At 39.4% G+C, this 19,674-nt stretch overlaps 1 protein-coding gene and 1 long non-coding RNA gene across 5 annotated transcripts in view; one reads left to right on the top strand and one right to left on the bottom strand.

Annotated features, from left to right (window-relative positions):
• LOC105552777 overlaps positions 1-9,937 on the bottom strand; it is a 57,336-nt gene extending 47,399 nt beyond the window's left edge. The window contains exon 1 of one of the 2 annotated variants that reach the window (XR_001008068.1): positions 9,808-9,937. This is a non-coding gene — a long non-coding RNA (uncharacterized LOC105552777). Of the gene's footprint in view, positions 1-9,489 lie in introns of both variants that reach the window. The other variant, XR_001008069.1, reaches the window with a different exon arrangement.
• A 70-nt stretch (positions 9,938-10,007) lies between these two features.
• Positions 10,008-19,674, top strand: part of COPB2 (coatomer protein complex, subunit beta 2 (beta prime)) — a 33,546-nt gene continuing 23,879 nt past the window's right edge. Inside the window, exons 1-2 of one of the 3 annotated variants that reach the window (XM_011998529.1) lie at positions 10,008-10,191; positions 16,430-16,567. In XM_011998529.1, coding sequence (XP_011853919.1) covers positions 10,189-10,191; positions 16,430-16,567 — 141 coding nt within the window. In that variant the 5' untranslated portion in view covers positions 10,008-10,188. Of the gene's footprint in view, positions 10,271-16,429; positions 16,568-19,674 lie in introns of all 3 variants that reach the window. The other 2 variants (XM_011998528.1, XM_011998530.1) reach the window with 2 other exon arrangements.

The following is a 19,674-nucleotide window of genomic DNA, read 5'->3' as shown; positions in this document are numbered from 1 at the left end:
CAAATATTCTCTGTATCTTTGCATTTTTTCGTATACCTGTTAGCCATGTGTATGTCTTCTATCGAGATATGTCTAATTTCTCTCAAATGAGATATCTCATTTGATTCTGGCCTATTCTTAAGTGTCTCCTTCTCCATGAAATTTTCCTCAATCTCCCGAGGCGGCAAGTATAACCAGAAAGTGTATGGAAAAAAACGTGCATATGTACACTTCTCCCGTTGGAAGAAGATTCTGCTCTAACCAGGGAATACCGGTGACTGCTATGAACCATTGACTCATTTTCTTATCCAGGTGAGAGAGGGAGCAGTGAGAGAGAGAATGAAGGCAGAACTTGGGACAGGTGATTGAACAGAAGCTGTTAGAGAACCAAGGCCACGAGATGCTGGGAGAAAATAAGAATACGAAGAAACATGAAAAAAGTCCTTGCCGAATATGTCAGAATTTTATCCAGCCACATCACCCAAAGATGAGTTCCATTTTCAGGGCACTGGGAAGGCCTCTGTCTCACTTCCTTTTAAAATGCAGCTATTATTCCATCATGCAGCTCCTTGCCGACTAAGCCTTGACCTCTTTCATCTGCTCTAAATCAGAATAACTTATTGCTGTTATTGTCCTTCATCTTTAAAATGCTTTTATTAAGACTCAATTATAAACTCCCTCAGAGGCTTCTGGTTTCTGGTAATAGCAGGCTAGGTTATTCAAATCAATACTCTTGCTGAAAACAACAACAAAATACTGATAACATATATTTAAACAAACACCACTACCTTAAAATAATCAAATATTTGAAAACACAATTAAGAACTTCCAGGTAAACATTTGAATAAAACCCTGCTACTAAAATAATAGGAAGACTACTGAATGATCAAAACCCTTAGAGGTATCTGTCAATACTGCTGTAGTCACTACTGGCCACACGGATACTAATCAAGACCTGGGGCCCCCAGAAACTTGAGGGTCTTATTGGGTACTCTTCCAAAATTAATACACATGCAAATTAATACACAGACATAAAGTTGTCTCTCTTACCTCTCAACCTGAGAGGATTGCAGGAAAACCTGCCTTGGTACTAAGCAAAGAAGAAAAAGAAAAAAAAGGAACAAAATGTCCTTGAGAAGCTGTGGCCATGGACCAAATTCTTATGACTTTGTACCATGGGTACACTTAGCCTGGGTGAGCCAGACTTTAAGCCATGCATGTGCTGTGAGAAGATCTCAACTGTTGTCCCCACGTGCCTGGCAAAAACAAAATAAAGCCTTTCTAGAGGAGGATACACCCAAACTAGGTTTCAGAGTATCCCCCCAAATAAATTGAGGACAATTGCCAGTTACCTAGTCAAAGATAACCAATAACCATGGGAATACGAACCAGCAAAACAACAGAGAGAAGGAATAGATCCACACAGGCTTCAGCTATTAGACCTAGGTTAAAAAACCATTATGCTTATGACGTTTATAGAAATGAATGGCAACCTTGAAATTAACCATAGTAGACTATAAAAAGTCACATATCATGTCTGAAAAGAAATGAAACTAGAAACAAAAACATAGTAACTGAAATAAAAATTCAACAATCATATTTGCAACATATTGCCAATACCTGTATAACAGAGAAATAATGAACTGGAGGGTCGGTTGAGGAGGTGGGGTCAGAAGACCATGTATAGAATACAGTACTGAGAGGAAAAAAATAACCACATATAGAAGATGTGGAGAAGATAGGAGAACATAATACAAAGTTCTAACATTGGCATGCCAGGAAGCAGTGGATAAGTGAATAGGGTAGAGCTTGAGAAATTTTTGTAACTGATAAGACACCAATTCACAGATTTAAGACTCAGTCAATTCCATGCCGAAAAGAAACTCATGCTTAGACAACTGGTTATGAAAGTGCAGAAACCTAAGATAAACAGAAAATCTTAAAACAGTCAAAGAGAAAATTCTCTTCAAAGGAGCAACTAACAATAGGCTGCTTAACAGCGTGTCAGAAAAGGGTAGACTGATACAGGTTTAATGTGGTCAAAGAAAATTAGTGCTAACCTAGAATTTACAACAACAACAAAGAGTGTCATTCAAGAACAAATTTGGTCCTGTTCTTAGTCTGTGATCCCCTATAAAGTTCCAGACACTCTGGGAGAGGCTTGAAAAATCAACGTTGCTTACATTTTAACAGTAATGTATAAGGTCATAAGTTAATCAGAACCATGTTTGAGAAAGTTGTAGAACAAGGCCCTCCTATGGCACACAGAGTTGGTGAAAAGGGGTGAGAGGGTACCTGAGAGGTGGGAGGTGGCTGACAGAGACCACCCAGCCCTACCTTAAAATTTTCCCTGCTGTGAATATAGCTTGTTGGTGGAAAATACCTGCTTTCTCCTTTTCACTCCTCATCATTTGGTACATCAAGGACCAGTTCCTTATCCCTTATCCCTTACCGGCAGGGTTGACATTCAAAATATTTAAAAATGCTAAGTACCAGTACACATCAATCAGAAAAGACACCTAATGTAAGTCCAGATCCTGACTGCTGCACAGGATCAAGTTCCTGGGGGCCCCCTGTGGTATAAATTGTTAAACACTTTAGTGGCTGGATTGTGGAAAAGCCCTGTGGGAGGAACCTGATCAGCTAGGATAATGCAGATATTCAAGTCAGAGGCTATTTAGCAACAAGTATTTCCTTATTTTAATACATACATTGGTAATACTAGTACATACTAACTGAATAATGAGCCCTGTTTACAGCCCTTCCACCAGGATCCTTAACAGCTCTCAACCTTCTGCTCCCGCATCATCTGCCTTATGATTCCCCTTTCAACTTTAAACCTTCCAATAATGCTGCTTTCTTGTCTACTTCTACCAGGAATATCCCTTACCATAAAATCCATTTTTTTCTCAGAACCTAGTTCTGAGTTCCCTTGAAACACGGAGACAGAAATTGCATATTCTCTTTTGGTGGACTGTTCATTCCTGAATATGACTGTATCATTTCGTTTCACCCTAGAAGGCTTTATAAAATAAGCATCTAGATTTATGCAGAAAATAAGAGGTATTTCTTGGCTGTGGTCAGATTTAAAATAAACTTTCTTCAAAATGGCAAGCTCCTTTCGAACACTTTATGTTTGCTTAAAATAACTCTGTTTCTGGCTGGGCACGGTGGTTCACGCCTGTAATCTCAGCACTTTGGGAGGCTGAGGTGGGCGGATCACAAGGTCAGGAGTTCGAGAGCAGCCTGGCCAATATGGTGAAACCCCATCTCTACTAAAAATATAAAAAAAATTAGCCGGGCATAGTGGCACACGCCTGTAGTCCCAGCTACTCGGGAGGCTGAGGCAGGAGAATTGCTTGAACCTGGGACGCAGAGGTTGCAGTGAGCCAAGATCGCGCCACTGCACTCCAGCCTGGGTGACAGAGCGAGACTCCATCTCAATAAATAAATAAATAAATAAATAATTTGTTTCTTTATTACACAGTATATATTTATAATAGAAAAATAGAAAATACAAATAAAATCACTTGTAATCTACTTCTTTCAGATATTGACTTTATTTATATCTGTTCATCTATATATATGTATATAAAGTGAATGTTACACTTTATATATAAACCCTTTTAGGATAAAGTTATATCTGCACTCATTGTCAGTATCAGATGTACCAAAGTATGGCCATATTTAGCTAAAGAAACAATTTCTTTTTCCTAGAGACAATAGCTTTATTTGGATTTTAGTGAATATATCAAACACTATCAATGTGAAGTTGCTTTGACATCAAACGAAAAGTCCTGTCGTAGTGCCACTCAATATGTTTATCATCTTCAGACACAAAAGCATATCATGAGTTCGAAGCCCAGTGAATTCATTTTTAAACCTTGGGACTGGCGTACATTTGAATTTAAATTCAGTAATGCCCTGAGATCAACTTGAACTGACAAATTCTTTAGAAGAAAGAGGAATAAAGCAATTTGATGAAAATTGCACTGTGCAGTGTCTTGTCACTCCAGATATTTCACTTTTACATTAAATTTTTTTCAATTAATTTAAAGATAACTGCTATATGCCAGATATTCAGGCTATTCATCATTATTATTCATTTATTTATATTCAGCACTGTCATTTCCAAGGACGTAATTCTTAAGGAAACGTAATTACTCTAAACCTATCTACTTGCTTATATAAAACTTTGTGAAACCTTTTTCCTAGAAAGAAAATTAAACATTGGTTGAGAGAATGTTCACCTGGGACCTGTACATACCAGGCACACTTGGGCCTCTATTCCTTGTCCCCTCATGCCTACCAGGCTCCCTGTCCTGAGCCCCAGGAGCCTCAGGTTTGTAGAGCATTGTTCCAAGCATAATGAAATTTTAACAAAAATTTGCTGATGGAAGGTGGCTTCCAGAGAAAAAGAACAACGCATGCTATGAAACATGTGGGAAACACTACCACACTGGCACATGAATTAAGTAAAGACAAATGCCCATTAAAACATCCTGCAGCCACTCCCCTCATCCACTTCGTTTGACAAGAACGTAGAATCACAGACTCAAAAGCATAAAAAAGCTTACAACAGGAAGAGACTTTGGAACCAATGCTGTCCATTATTTTGTAGGTAATAAAACTAAGACCCAGAGATTCACTTCACTTGACAACCCTGGGGCAAAGAAGTACCCAGAGCCCTCCGGTCATGACTTACCATGAGGTCTGTACCCCTGAGTGAAGAGTGGGGTACAGAACGAATCCACAGGTGGAGCACTTTGAGGGTCACTGACAAACTCCCCAAAGTCTACTGCTGTATTTACAATGTCTAGCAATTCCCATCTATGAAATCACCTCCTTTGTTTCATGCAAAGCTCACTTTAAACTTTGACTCCTCTAAAAATGTTCATTAGAAAAACATAAGGTTAATGTAATTTTTTAAGGTAAAATTACACATAAGTCAAACACATTACTAATAATCTGGATTTTTACACTTTTAGGCAAACAAAAGTTAACATCCTCTGCATCTGGAATCCTACATCAAACTCCCATGGAGTAAATTTAACAAATTTAAAGTGTTTAGAAGGTAGTCACATGAAGTGTACAGCACATTGTGATTGGCCAATGCTTTTGCAATCAGTCCAACATTTGCCTCTAAGTGTTGGGCAACCACAAACTCCATTTTTCTTGGAAGACAGTTCAGTGGTTCTCCAACTCAATTTAGTCTGCTGCTGGCTGCTATTTGACCATGTGGTCAAAACTTTCGCTTTCATTCACCTCATACGGAAATCCAGCTGATATCTTAACATTTCCTCTAATAGGAAAAGTAACTGACATGTGATGATGTATCAGTAATGGAGCATGAAGATGACCCTACTTTACATTCTTAAATGGTTCCCCAGAGCCTATAGGATGAAGTCCAGACTCCTTTAACTGGCTATCATGAATCTTCAGAATCTGAATCTCATTTATCTTTCTAGTACCATTTCTCAATCCTCCCCCTTCTTACTGTCTGGCCCAGGCACGCTAAACTATTCTTAGCTCTCTGGAAAAGTCAAATGCTCTAGATATACTCTCTTGCCATTTACCTGGCTAGTTCCTACTCACACCGCAAAGGTCCATTTAGTGGTCTGCATCCATTTGGAGCCCCATCATAATGAAATCAAGCATGCCCTAAATGCAGAAACAGTCAATCTACTTACAGCGAGACACGTCTCACATCAACATTTGGCTTTCTTCACTAATCTCTTGGTAAAATAGTTTATACTCATGGCCTCCACTTTTTTTATCATCCAATAATTTCTAAACCCTTTGTAAACTTGCCTCCCCTAGCATTACTCAACTTTTTTGAAGGCTACTAGTGCCCTCATAATCATTTATTTCATTGGCAATAGTTTTTGCAAATACTAAGCCTCCTTAAATTCTCTAAAGCTATCAAGACGCTAGTCACTCAGTTACATTTTCCCTTTCTTTTCCTTCTGTGACATACCGTTATTCTGGGTCTCTTATTCTGATTGCTCCTGCACTGACTCCACTTCTTTTTCTTCCTTTCTTTTCTTTCCTTCCTTTCCTTCCCTTTCCTTCTTTCTTTCTTTCTTTCTCTTTCTTTCTCTCTCTCTCTCTTTCTTTTTCTTTCTTTCTTTCTTTCTCTTTCCTTCCTTCCTTCCTTTCTTTTTCTTTCTCTCTCTCTCTCTCCCTCCCTCCCTCCCTCTCTCTCTCTTTCTCTTTCTCTTATTATTCCTTCATCGGCTCCACTATCATTCACTGGCTCCGCGTCTTCCTCTGATTAAAGATACTCTTCTGGGTTCATTAGATTAAAAACATTAGCAATAGGATGCCTCCTACTCCCTCAATTCAACAAACGCATGTGTATCCAGTTGATTCTAGCTTCTCAGGGAAAAAAGGAGAAATTACAATCCAGTAAAAAAGGTGTTAATATCATTAAATATGACTTAGGTTCATGTCTCAGGTCTGTCATTCACGAGCAATGTGGCATGAGGCATACTACTTAACCAATTTAGGCCTCAGTTTTTCATCTATAAATTGGAGAAAATAATGCCTATCTTTTAGTATTACTTTATGAATTGCAGTACACAAAGTACATATTCCAATGGCAGGTAGGTAGGTACATAGTGGGCATTTAATAAAAGTTTTTCATTATTACTGTTATTTCCATACTCACTTCCACCAAACTTGTATAGTCTGTTTCAACTTCTTTTAATGGGTCATACACATCAACAAAAGATAAATCATCTAGAGTACAGATATAAACAGGTTTCCTTTCTGGCCCAATAAGTCCCAACTGCTTGACTCAAAGCTCAATTCCTCCTGATTTAAAAAGCTTCAGGTTCTAGCTCCAATCTTCCTCTTCAACCTTCTGCCTCACTGTTCTTCTAAGTGAATACCATTCTCCAAACAAATTGGACTTTTTTTGGTTCTCAAACATCCTGTATACTCTTCACCTCAAAGTCCACCTCAGATTCTACCTGCTTTATGAAACTTCTCTCCCCAACTGGATATTTGATCTTCAGAGTATTTTATTGGCACTTCTCTCAGAGGGTACTCATATTCTGCCTGGTATTCAGTAATTTGTGCATAAATAACCTTTCCTGCTTATACACTGTAGCCCCTTTGAAGGGAGAAACTAGGTTCTTATTCATGCTAGTACTTACCACTTAGCTAAGTGATAACATGTGTATATTTAAAAATTATAAACAAGGCTGGATGTCACGGCTCACGCCTGTAATCCCAGCACTTTGGGAGGCCGAGGCAGGCAGATCACCTGGGGTCAGGAGTTCGAGACCAGCCTAGCCAACATGGCGAAATCCCATCTCTTCTAAAATTACAAAAATAAGCCGGGCGTGGTGGCATGCACCTGTAGTCCCAGCTACTGGGGAGACTGAGGCAGGGGAATCGCTTGAACCCGGGAGGTGGAGGTTGCAGTTAGCCAAGATGGCGCCACTGCACTCCAGCCTGGGTGAAAGTGTGAGACTCCATCTCAAGGTAAATAAATAAATACAAATAAGCTAAAATAATAAACAAAAAACCCTGACTCTTTCTCAAGGAATTATTTTCATTTCCTCAACTTCTTATGAAGAGGTAGGAGTAGGGTGGGAAGGGAAGGGTGTATATAGGGTACTTACAGAGGCACTGCAACCTGAATTCCCACTTGGAATTCTCCCAGCTGCCACAAAAAGGCAGGGCTGAAACAGCCATAATAGAAATTGACCAGGTAAGACTTTAAGATCTGTTAATCAATTGCAGTCAACCTCTTGGGAAACCCTTTACCAATCTGCTAAGCTTGTCTATATTTCTTTTCCTCCCAACGGCTATTTTTCCTAACCTTCCAGTCTCCTCCAAACTGAGTAAACAAAAGATTTTAATTTAAACCCACAGTCGAACATATAGTGAAATACACACGCATACTTAATGTTATGTATTAGTTCCTATTCGAGAATTTTATTTCTTTAAAATGTATTTCAACCAAAATCCAGCACCAAATTCTATGGGTAACATCTTAAGGCAGCACCTAGTATAGTGCTTTGTATATAGTACACATTCAGTATGTAACAGTTAAAAGAGTGAATTTACAGTCTACAATTGCAGGACTTAATTTTGGCTAACTGCAGTGGAAAAAATGAGAAAAGATATAGTCCTAGTAAGAATGACACTGGGGGGTTCAGGCCCACAACACCAGCTAGGTAGACCCTTAGGTGCCCAGTGATATACAAAGATTTAAGTATTCCCAGCTGAGCCCCTTGACAATAGAGATACATTATTTTATTTTGTATTACTTAGTACTGTGCCAAATCCAAAAATACTCTCTCGAGTGCAAGAGTATCCAGGAAATAGAAATATTGAAAGCTCCATTATCCAAGCAAATTATGTATAGTTATTTTTTCAACTCCGGATCCTCAGTCACTCCACAGAGTAAGCAAAGTATGCAATTATTAGAATTATTAGTCTCGATTTACATAAGATCACACTGCTGGCACTAAACTCCAGTTCCAGACTCTTTTTTCCACTACTGAATGCCACAGAAACATAAAAAAAGAAAAAAATGGAAAGATCTTTAGAAACAAGGCAGCTGGATTTTTTTTTTAAATGATGAAAACTGAGGCCTACGAAGACAGTCACATTAGCTCAAGGCTCCTATTAAAGCCAAATAATTTCGTGCAAAATCATCTCCCTCTGATTATCATTATCTACACACACACACATACATATAATTTTTCTTTTTGCCTTTCTGAAAATCTGGAGGTCTGAAAAGACTTTTAAGATTTCTCTCAAATTAAAGATACACGTTTGTACGTGTAACCAGAGGGCACGTTTTATACGGTCCACATGTTTTCTTAAAAAAAAAAAAAGGAAATAGAGTGAACGTGAAGTGTGCGTGATAGGCAAATGTCCTCGAACTTTATTGTGTAGTGTAACCCCTATGGCATAAGCCCTTAGAATTTAGCCACATTAATGAACAGATATTTTTATGTGGTAGAAAGAGCACAGACTTTGAGGTTTTTTGTTTTGAGACAAAGTCTTGCTCTGTTGCTCAGGCTGGAGTGCAGTGGCACGACCTCAGCTCACTGCAGCCTCCACCTCCTGGGTTCTAAGCGATTCTCCTGTCTCAGCCACTGGAACAGCTTGGATTACAGGCGCCTGCCACCACGCCTGGCTAATTTTGTATTTTTAGTAGAGACTGGGTTTCACTATGTTGGCAGGCGGCTGGTCTCGAACTCCTGACCTCAGGTGATCCACCCGTTTTGGCCTCCCAAAGTGCTGGGTTTACAGGCGTAAGCCACCGCGCCCAGCTCAACTCTGAGGTTTTATCTACCACTTACTATGCAGTCTTGGCTAGAACACTTAACTTCTTTGAGCCCGAGTTTCCTCATCATTAAACCGAGATAATTCAGGTTTGATGTGCAGATTTGAGAGGAAAGTATGTCTGGCACACTGCTGAAGATCGATAAATATTTGTTGAATGAATAACACAGCCAGCCGATGCTCAACAAAACACATACACACACAAACACACACACACGGTTGGGTAGTTGCCGTCTCCCGGGGAGCTCCAGAAGTGGAAGCTCTCAGCCCTCCCTCTGACTTCAGAAGCCTGGAGCTCAGCTCGCAGCCCAGCGCGTCTCTTCTCAGCTTTGATCAGTGCCCGGGGCAGGGCCTGCAGAGAACTCTCTGGGCCTCGCATCAAGCCCCCAGAACACACTGGACGTAAGAGTCTCGTTACGCCTTCTCCGTCGCCGTTCCCCGCCCTCAGGGCCAGAGTCCGAGGAAGCCCGATAGCGGTTCTCGGCCTCTGAAACACAAGTCCAGCACCGGGGAGCTTGCCCTGCAGTTAGCGTCCAGCGGGGATCAAGCCCTTCGTTTTCCTCATCGTTTCAATCTCTATCTTCTGGTCGGAGTCCAAGCTCAGCAGCACCAGGACATAGCCCTTGGTGGTCTACGCCACACCCTCCTTCCCGGCGGCCTCAGGTCCATTACCAGCGGTCTGGACGGCCACGTTGCCTAGGAAACTGGGGCGGGGCTTGGGAAAGGATGGGTCTGCGCGCCGTTTGCGCAGGCGCTTCGGCCCTGGCCTCTGACTATCGCGAGAATCGGCTCCCGGAAGTTCCACGTCAGTCAGTCTGACGGTCAGAGGCTCGGTGGGTTTCTCTCAGGGCCTGCGTAGCCGGTAACAAACGAGGTGCCAGGGATCGAACCGACACAGTCATGGTAGGTCCAGACCCCGTAGATGGGAGCGGGGTCCCGTAGGTTACGGCAGATTCCCGGAGCTTCTGGACTGAGGGCCGCGGTAAGCAGTGGTCTGGGCTCCCGCTGCGGCAGCCGCCTCCGGCCTTGCGGGGTCTTGGTCCGGTTTGATTCCGGGAAGGGAGAAGGCGGTGGGGCCCAGGGGACTGGGATGGTTTGGGGAGACAACGCCTGCTAGTGAGGGGTTCTGTCTCCTCTGGCGCTTGTGGCGCTTGCCAGAGCTCCTGGAGTCTGCAGCGGGGTCGGTGGTGTAGGGAAACACAGAGGCCGAATATGTTGAACTCCGTAGGAGGGTTTTGGTAAAACTAAAGTTTCCTTTTAAAACGGTGGTAGTTAATCTGCACTCCTGTTGGGCTTATTCTGGGATAGTGAGTGCTGGCTACAAGCTGTAAACAAGCAGAGAAGCCAAAAACAAATGTATATGGAGTCAAAAATGGAATTTCAAATGCTTTGGTATCTCAGCTCTTAGGTATCTAAGGGGAGAAGGGTTGGGAGGAAGGGGTTGCTGTTTATAACGCTGGCTGGTGTGCTTTCATGCATTTGCAAATACAGTTACTGGTAAGAATAGTAATTGTTAGAGCACTCTGTTATTATCACCATAACCCTAAAAAATGCCCTAGAATAGTTTGCACAAGAGTGTTATAATAATAAGGAAAGAAAACAATAGTGTAAGAATACCTTCCGTCTCTATTGAAAATACAAAAAAAAAAAAAAATTATCCGGGCTTGGTGGCACACGCCTATAGTCCCAGCTACTCGGGAGGCTGAGGCAGGAGATTCGCTTGAACCCGGGAGGCGGAGGTTGCAGTGAGCTGAGATCGCACCACTGCCCTCTAGCCTGGGACAGAGCGAGACTCCGCCTCAAAAAAAAAAAAAAAGAAAATATTTTACATTTAAATGTTTTTCTGCCTTTAAGAAAAACTTGTTATGAAGCACAGAATCAAACATTTTGGAGCTTGAAGACGCTAGGGATTAAGTCCCTCATCTTCAGTTTAAAACATTTTTTTAAATTATGTTTCTACAAGGTTAATTGTGGCAAAGCTGGAACTAGAAACAGAGGAAAAATTTAGGAATACTCCCAGAGAAAATGCACAGAGAAACAAATATTTTTGCATAAAATTTAGTGCACTCATTCACAGACCCCGCCCCCCTCATTCCATGGACTTTTTTTTTTTTTAATTTTGTTTTATAAAAAATATGGAACCCTTCATGGATTTGCGTCTCATCCTTGCGCAGGGGCCACGTTAATCTTCTCTCTGTATCCTTCCAATTTTAGTGTATGTGCTGCTGAAGCTAGCACCATCCGTGGACTTTCTTGGGCACCCGGGTTACAGTCCCTGAACTGAACAAACCTCAAGCCTCTTAATTACAGCACTTCATAATACTAACTACCTGCTCTAGTTTGGGTCTGCTGTGGTTGCAGTAATGGACGTTTTTGAAAAAGGCTCTTGGATCTGCCTAATTTCATTTTCTTTTGCCATCTTTACATTTACCAGTGTATTTATATAATGAAATATTGCCTTCATTCTTTAATATATTTTAAATCCTTTGTGGAAAATATAAAATGTGAATTTATTCATTTGTACATTTACCATAGAGTATTTACTATGTGCCATGCACTTTGCTAAACATGGTTGCCTAATTCTCACAGCAGCTGGGAGATAGGGTTATATGTTTGTGAAGTGGTTACTGTAGGTCAGGCACTGCTCTAACTGGTTAACTCTGAATTTAATTCTTACAGCACTAAGAGGTAGATAGTAATAATATTCCTGTTTTACATAAGTCAAACTTGAAAGAGCTTAAGTAAATTTGCCCACTATTGCACATCTGAAATGAGTGGTGGAACTGAAATTTAAATCCATCATGACACTCTAGTTTTACGTTATGGTATCTGTCTTTAAACCCCCATACTCAAATATATAAGGTGGTCTGGAGATAAAGACATGTATAAGCAATGACCCTGGCTTTAAGGAGGATCTACCCTAGAAAGCAAGAAAAGATGTGTACACAAGTGTACCATGAACAGTTAAAATGAAATCCTGTAGGATTCCCTAGGAAAGAATGCTTCAGGCTGGGGTAACTAGAAAGGTCTTACTGGTGGCAGTGGCATTTAAGCTGAGTCCTGAATGCATCCAGCTTTTGGAAGATGGAAGGAAACATTTAGAGTTGAGGATACAGTGTGAGCATCCTAATCATCTTTGTCCCAAAGTACCTAGTACATTGTCTTATTCAAGATAGTCACTTAACTGTTGGGAGAAATATTATCACAAGAACCCTTGCCTGTTCTATATTTTTTCTTTTTTTTCTTTTTTTGAGACAGAATCTCACTCTATCGCCCAGGCTGGAGTGCAGTGGTGCAGTCTTGGCTCACTGCAACCTCCACCTCCCAGGTTCAAGCGATTCTCCAGCCTCAGCCTCCCGATTAGCTGGGAATGCAGGTGGGCCACCACGTCTGGCTAATTTTTTTTTTTTTTTTTGTATTTTTAGTAGAGACAGGGTTTCACCATGTTGGCTAGGCTGGTCTCAAACTCCTGACCTCAGGTGATCTGCCTGCCTCGGCCTCCCAAAGTGCTGGGATTACAGGGATGAGCCACCATGCTTGGCTGCCTCTTCTTTTTTAAACTGAGATTTGTGCTTTGGGAGTATGTAGAGGTTTGCTGGGGTTGCTCAGAGTTCCCTGGCCCAACTGATGGAGCGTCACTTTTACTCAATAATCAATAACTTAAAATATTTTAAAGTAAAATGTTCACAATTTATAAGTGTCCAATTTCCTCATTGCTGGAGAAAAATTGTGAGATATGCTGGCTTATATGAAAACCCTCACCATGGTTCCTGCCTGGTACATAATAGACACTTCATACCTGTTGACTCCATAGAGATTTAAAGGGAAGTTAAAATTTACAATAGTAATTTATGGGGCAGAACTCAGAAATGGATGAAGTAAAAAGCCTTGCTTTTCTGAACTAGCAGGGAATGTGAAGATGGTGATTATTTGAAAGTAGAAAATTGGGGCTGGGAGATCGAGGTGGGTGGATCACAAGGTCAGGAGAGGAGTTGGAGACCAGCCTGGCCAATATGGTGAAACCCCGTCTCTAAAAATACAAAAATTAGCTGGACATGGTGGCAGACACCTGTAGTCTCAGCTACTCTGGAGGCTGAGGCAGGAGAATTGCTTGAACCCAGGAGGCAGAGGTTGCAGTGAGCCAAGATCGCGCCACTGCCCTCCAGCCTGGGTGACAGAGCAAGACTCTGTCTCACAAAAAAAAAAAAAAAAAAGTAGAAAATTGGAGAGAGGAAGGGACTGATGACAGTGAAAACATTTTTGAGGAAATTGAAGAGAAGAGCCAGAGAACTCTGATATTTTAAAGTAAGTGGTAAAAGTTGTTGCTGAAGGTGAAGGAGGTGTGGATAGAACAAGACTTGAAGTAGTCAATGACCCAAATTTGATAACCCCAAAAAGATGAGTAAAAGCGTTGTGAGGTGTTGTCTCAGGAAATTATCTCTGCTAGATCTTCTTTTTATATTCAAAGATAACCTTAAATTTCTGTCCCATTCATGATCATCATAGAAGATCACAGCAATAAAGATTTGACAGTAACTCAACTTGCCAAATGAGCTTTTAGGTTGTGTTTAAGACCTGTTAAAGGGGAAATATATATATATATATATATTTTTTTTTTTTTTTTTTTTTTTTTTTTTTTTTTTTGTATTTTTAGTAGAGACAGGGTTTCACCATGTTGGCTAGGCTGGTCTCGATCTCCTGACGTCGTGATCCGCCTGTCTCGGCCTCCCAAAGTGCTGGGATTACAGGCTTGAGCCATCGCTCCCGGCCTAAAGGGGAAATATATTTTAAATTATCTTTTCTCAGCATGCCACCTAGAGAGAATTAAGCCCACTGCCCTAAAATATCATTGTATATAATGAATTAACTTTTCTCCTAGAATGACATTTTTTGGAGAATGGAGAAAATAGTTGTTCAAATAATTGTCTGTTCTGTAATTCAAAGGAAGAATTTGGCTTGAAAATGCTATTATAAACTATTCATATTTCTGACTTGAGAGAGTGTTTTAATTTTTGTTTTAAATTGTTCCAGTTTTCATTGTTTCTGTAATTTAAATCCATTAAAATATTTGAAACATTCCCATTTGACACCAAAGACCGTCATGCACAGGGATATGACCCTTATTGATCACACATTACATTACCTAGCATTTACAAGTATTTTTGCCAAGATAAATCTACCACTTTTCTCCGAAGAACTCAATATTATGCTTTACGGTTACTGGGAACTCATGAATAACACTTCTTCAGAATATTTCCTGATATGACACTATTGACCTGGGCACAAAATTTTGATTTGTGAATATTTAAAATTCATTGACCGGGTGTGGTGGCTTATGCCTGTAATCCCAGCACTTTGGGAGGGCAAGGCAGGCGGACCATGAGGTCAGGAGATTGAGACCATCCTGGCTAACACAGTGAAACCCCATCTCTACTAAAAATACAAAAAATTATGCACCTGTAGTCCCAGCTATTCGGGAGGCTGAGGCAGAAGAGTCGCTTGAACCCAGGAGGCAGAGGTTTCAGTGAGCTGAGATCGGCGCCACTGCACTCCAGCATGGGCAACAGAGCGAGACTCAAAAAAAAAAAAAAGATAATTCTGTGAACTAGAGGTTCTCAAAGTGTGGTCTTTGATTCCTTAAGTGTCCCTAATACTCTTTTAGGAAGTCCACAAATTAAAAGTATTTTCTTAACAGTGAAACACTATTGGCACCTTTCACAATGTCGATATTTGCACTGATGGTGTAAAACTAATGGAAGGTAAAACTGCTAGTGAAGTGACACCAAATTGTACTGTTAGTATATTCTTCATTGTTACACAGTTTTTTAAAAAGCCAGTTTCACTTAAGAATGTCATTGATGAAACAGTAAAAATTTTATTACCTCTCCACACTTGAGTATGCATCTTTTAAATTCTGTGTGGTGAAATGGGGAGTATGCATAAAGCAGTTCTACTGCATACTGAAGTATGGTGGTTGTCTCAAGGGGAAACACTTGCACCGTTTTTAAATTGTGAGCTGAGCTTTACTTGAAACAATGAGAAACTCTGCTTATTCAGATTTGAATATTTGGTAGACATTTTTTAAAAACCTGAAAGAGGTTGGCTGGTCCCTGACAGTATTTGTTGCCAATGATAAAATTAGAGCTTTCAAGTGAAAGTTTGAATTTTGAAAAACTCACTGAACTTGATGGATTTCCAGTGCTTAAAGGCTTATCAGTTGAAGTAGGTGGTGAAATTAGTGAATGTAATTTTTTTTATAGTATAATGATGTTGTTAGCATCTAGAAGATGTGCATAATTCAGTGAACCAGCATTTCCCAAATGACCAATGCTTAATGTTAGAAAAACATGCATGAGAGAAAGATCCATTCAAAGTATGGACTAAGCCAGTGGATTTTAATGTAACGAAGTGTAAACAGCTGATTGATACAGTTTCAGATTTTACCTTTCAAGTAACCTTTAAGAAATTACCACTTCTCGAATTTTGAAGAATAACATCATATAACTTGAAAAAACTATTAAGATACTCCCTCACTTTCCAGCTATGTGTCTGTGAGACCAGGCATTATTTTGTATACATTAACCAAAAGAACATATCACAGCATATTGAAGGCAGAAGCAGATAGTGAGAAACCATCTGTCTTCTGTTAAGTCAGATTGTAAAGAGTTTTGCAAAAATGTAAAATATTGCCACTCTTCTCACCAAATTTTTTTGAAAACATAGTTATTTTTCATAAAAACGTTATTTTAGTTAACATGCACTGGATTTATTTTTGTTATTTGAAAATGAATTAATATATAAATATTTTAAAGTTGTCTCAGGTTTAATTTTTAACATGGTAACATGCCAATAGATAAAACTCGCATAAACAAAAGCTCTTTGGGGTCCTCAAAATTTTTAAGGAGAATCCTTAGAGCAAAAAGTTTGAAGACCACTGCTGTAAATCTTATAATGTTAAATATTCTGATCTTTTTGCATGTGTGAGTGAAGAAATAGGTGCTTAGACTTGAAACTGTGTTAAAAGCTTAGCAAAGTTGTAACTGAATTGTTTTGTAGGCCTATTCATGCACTGTATTTAGTTAAGATCTCAAACATATTTTATTTGGCTTAGCAATTTAATTTTTTTAATGTTTCTTTTTAGCCTTTGCGACTTGATATCAAAAGAAAGCTAACTGCTAGATCTGATCGAGTTAAGAGTGTGGATTTGCATCCTACAGAGCCATGGATGTTGGCAAGTCTTTACAATGGCAGTGTATGTGTTTGGAATCATGAAACACAGGTAGGAATTTTTCAGGACTTTATTAGAAATAAAATACTATGTTAGACTGTGTTTATAATGAAAGAGAAGAAATACTGTAACAGAATCCAGAAGCTATATGTAAACCGCTTTCTCAAGTTGGTACGAAGTATTTTAAATATGAAGGAACTAACATTTATGAGGGGATAGTTTGTAGGAGAAACTGTCCTGGGTATGTTATATATAATATTTAAATATGACAACTCTGACTTAGGTAGTATTAGCTCTTTTTTGAAATTGAGAAAACTGATGGTATTATAGGATCACTCGCTAAAGTATTTAATTGTTAATTTTCCATTCAGTGAATATTCTATCTTAAGAATGATATTTTTAAATTTATTTTTCTCCCAAATGCCCAATGTAATGATATGCAGATAAATCTTTCACTCAGCTATATAGATTATATCAGGGAAATATTTATAGTCAGCTTTTGATTATACATGCATCTTACAGATTCTCTGCCTAAATGCTTGACTCCTCTTTCACCTGAGTAAATAACGTATCCTTCAAATTAGTTTATCTCATATTTTCTAGTCTTCCTAGACTGTATTTAAGAGTACAAAGCATATAGTTAGCACTATACCATACAGTTGTGTCTACTTATATAGTAATTATCCTTAATGTCCAAAGTTAAGTTCTTGAAATCCAGGTGAGATTCACATTTGAGGAATTTAAAATGGCAGAATAGGATCAAGGAACCAAAGCCAGAAGTAAACCTAAAAACACCTTTACACTTTTATACTCACTGTAATGAAACAGAAATGACTGTACACTAAACTTTTACCCTGTATTAGTCTGTTCTCACACTGCTGTAAAGAACTACCTGAGACTGGGTAATTTATGAAGGAAAGAGGCTTAATTGACTCACGGTTCCACAGGCTTAACTGGAAGCATGACTGGGAGGCCTCAGGAAACTTAAAATCTTGGCAGCAGGTGAAGGGGAAGCAAGCACCTTCTTCACATGATGGCAGGAGAGAGAGAGCGAAGTGGGAAGTGCCACACACTTTTAAACCATCAGATCTCATGAGAAGTGACTATCACGAGAACATCAAGGGGGAAATCCATCCCCACCTTCAATCCCCTCCAATCCACCCCCATAATCCAGTCACCTCCCACCAGGGCCTTCCTCCAATTCAACATGAGATTTGGGTGGGGATACAAATCCAAACCATATCATAGTCCATCAGTGACATTTTATGCAAATTAACATTTTGTTTTCTGCTGTATCTCAGTGCCTATAACATTACCTGGCACATAGTAAGTGCTCAATAATTATTTGTTCAATGAATTGATAATATGCATTTCACTTATCACTAGTTCAGTATGTGTGTTCTCTACAACTTCAGAGCTTTATCTTGTGAATTCTTTTTGCTTTGATGCAAATAACTGCTTTTTTTTTTTTCCTTTTTGTTTAGTTCTTGAGATGTTTAAAGTATTTCTGATTTTATGTTTAACAGATATGTTGGTGTCCTCTCTCTCTGATTATTCCTAGGGATTCCCTCTTATCAACTACATTTACCTATCTCTCAGCTCTGTCACTTGATCATCTTATATTCTAAAGCCCAGGCGTACTTTTCTTATCTTTCTCTAGGCTTTATTGTAATATATCTTTGCTTTATCTGCATTTCCGCTTTGCCTCCTTTTTTTCTTCTGTACCTTTTTCTGCCCTATGACAGGACCATCTGCTTCCCCTTTCATAATTCATCTCATTGGTAATTTCGTGTTTAATTTCCTTCTTTCCTCCAAGAATGGAGGTTCTATGAGGACAAGGATTACCCTCATCTTATTTCCTACTGTTGGTCCAGTGCATGAGGCACTACCTGATACACTGTCAGGCTCCTAGTAGATAGTAAGTCTTTGTTGAATGATTGATCTGTGTTTGGTTCTCCCTGTTTTTTCCCTGTGTTTATATCACCAACAGTATTTACCACTCCTGTATTGAGAGCAAATTCTTGAGAGAGCCAAAAAGGTTTTTGGAAGTAAAAAGGGTTTTAAATGTACTTGAATTTCAAATAAGGAGATACTATATATTCTTTGAGGTGGTACATGCAGTGGTTTAAAAAACATAGTATTTTAGGATTTGAAGCCAACTTGCTGATTAAATTATATAGGTTAGCCTTTTAACTATGCTGACCCTCTTTATTTATCTAAAGTAAAGATGATATTATTGCCTTCCCTATGTCACAGGATTGTCAAAAAGATAAAATTAGATAAAATTGTATATGAAACCTAAGTACCATGTAAGTATTAGTCATTAGTTCTACTTTCCTAATCTACATTGAACATTTGTATGTATCGCACGTGTAGCTTTTCTTACTCTTCATTTGCATCAGTCATAGCCCCTAACATGGCGCTGAGCCTTGGCTATTTGCTCTGCAGCTGCTTTATTTTTACTGCTTAGATCGCTGAGTTTGTTGGCTCCTCATGAGCTTTTGTGGATTTTTCTACTGCATTACAGATTGCATGTTCTGTCTACTCTCAGTGTCTGTATCATAGTCAGCTGGTAGTGATTCTGCAGGTTGGAATTGAAGTGCCTACTCATTCAGCCTTTGTCTAAAGAATCTTTGAACTCTGGCTTGAAAAATCAGAGTGGGACAGTTCTTATGAACTGGTCCCTATTACTTTTTTAGTGCACATGGTTAATCAAGCAGTAAGATTATATTGGTTTCTTAGTTATTTCTTTTTTGCTCTCTGATACAAAAAAGGATTGGAAAATGATAGTTTGGCTTTCAGACTTTTAAGAACAGGCATCAAAGAAGGAGAACATAGAGGTATACCATTATCTCTGCTTTTTCTAGGAGGGTCTTCTAGTTTTCTACCTTTATCCTGTGTGTATAATTCCATTCTGAGTAGCTCGGAGGAAAATACAGGTCACTGTGTTTTCATTTTTTTAAAAAAATAAATAATAACATTTGTATGGAATCATATTGCTAAAGCATGCAAAAGAATTGTACCTTATTCATGAGTCACTTTTATGGGTTTCAATTTCAAAAAAACTGACTAGGTGTGGTGGCTCATGCCTGTAACCCCAGCACTTGGGAGGCTGAGACAGGTGGATCACTTGAGGCCAGGAGGTCGAAACCACCCTG

The sequence above is a fragment of the Mandrillus leucophaeus genome, unplaced genomic scaffold (assembly GCF_000951045.1).
Source record: "Mandrillus leucophaeus isolate KB7577 unplaced genomic scaffold, Mleu.le_1.0 Scaffold573, whole genome shotgun sequence".
Lineage (NCBI taxonomy): Eukaryota > Metazoa > Chordata > Mammalia > Primates > Cercopithecidae > Mandrillus > Mandrillus leucophaeus.
Note: the sequence above shows the minus strand (reverse complement) of the source record. Positions and strands in the feature narration are given on the sequence as shown.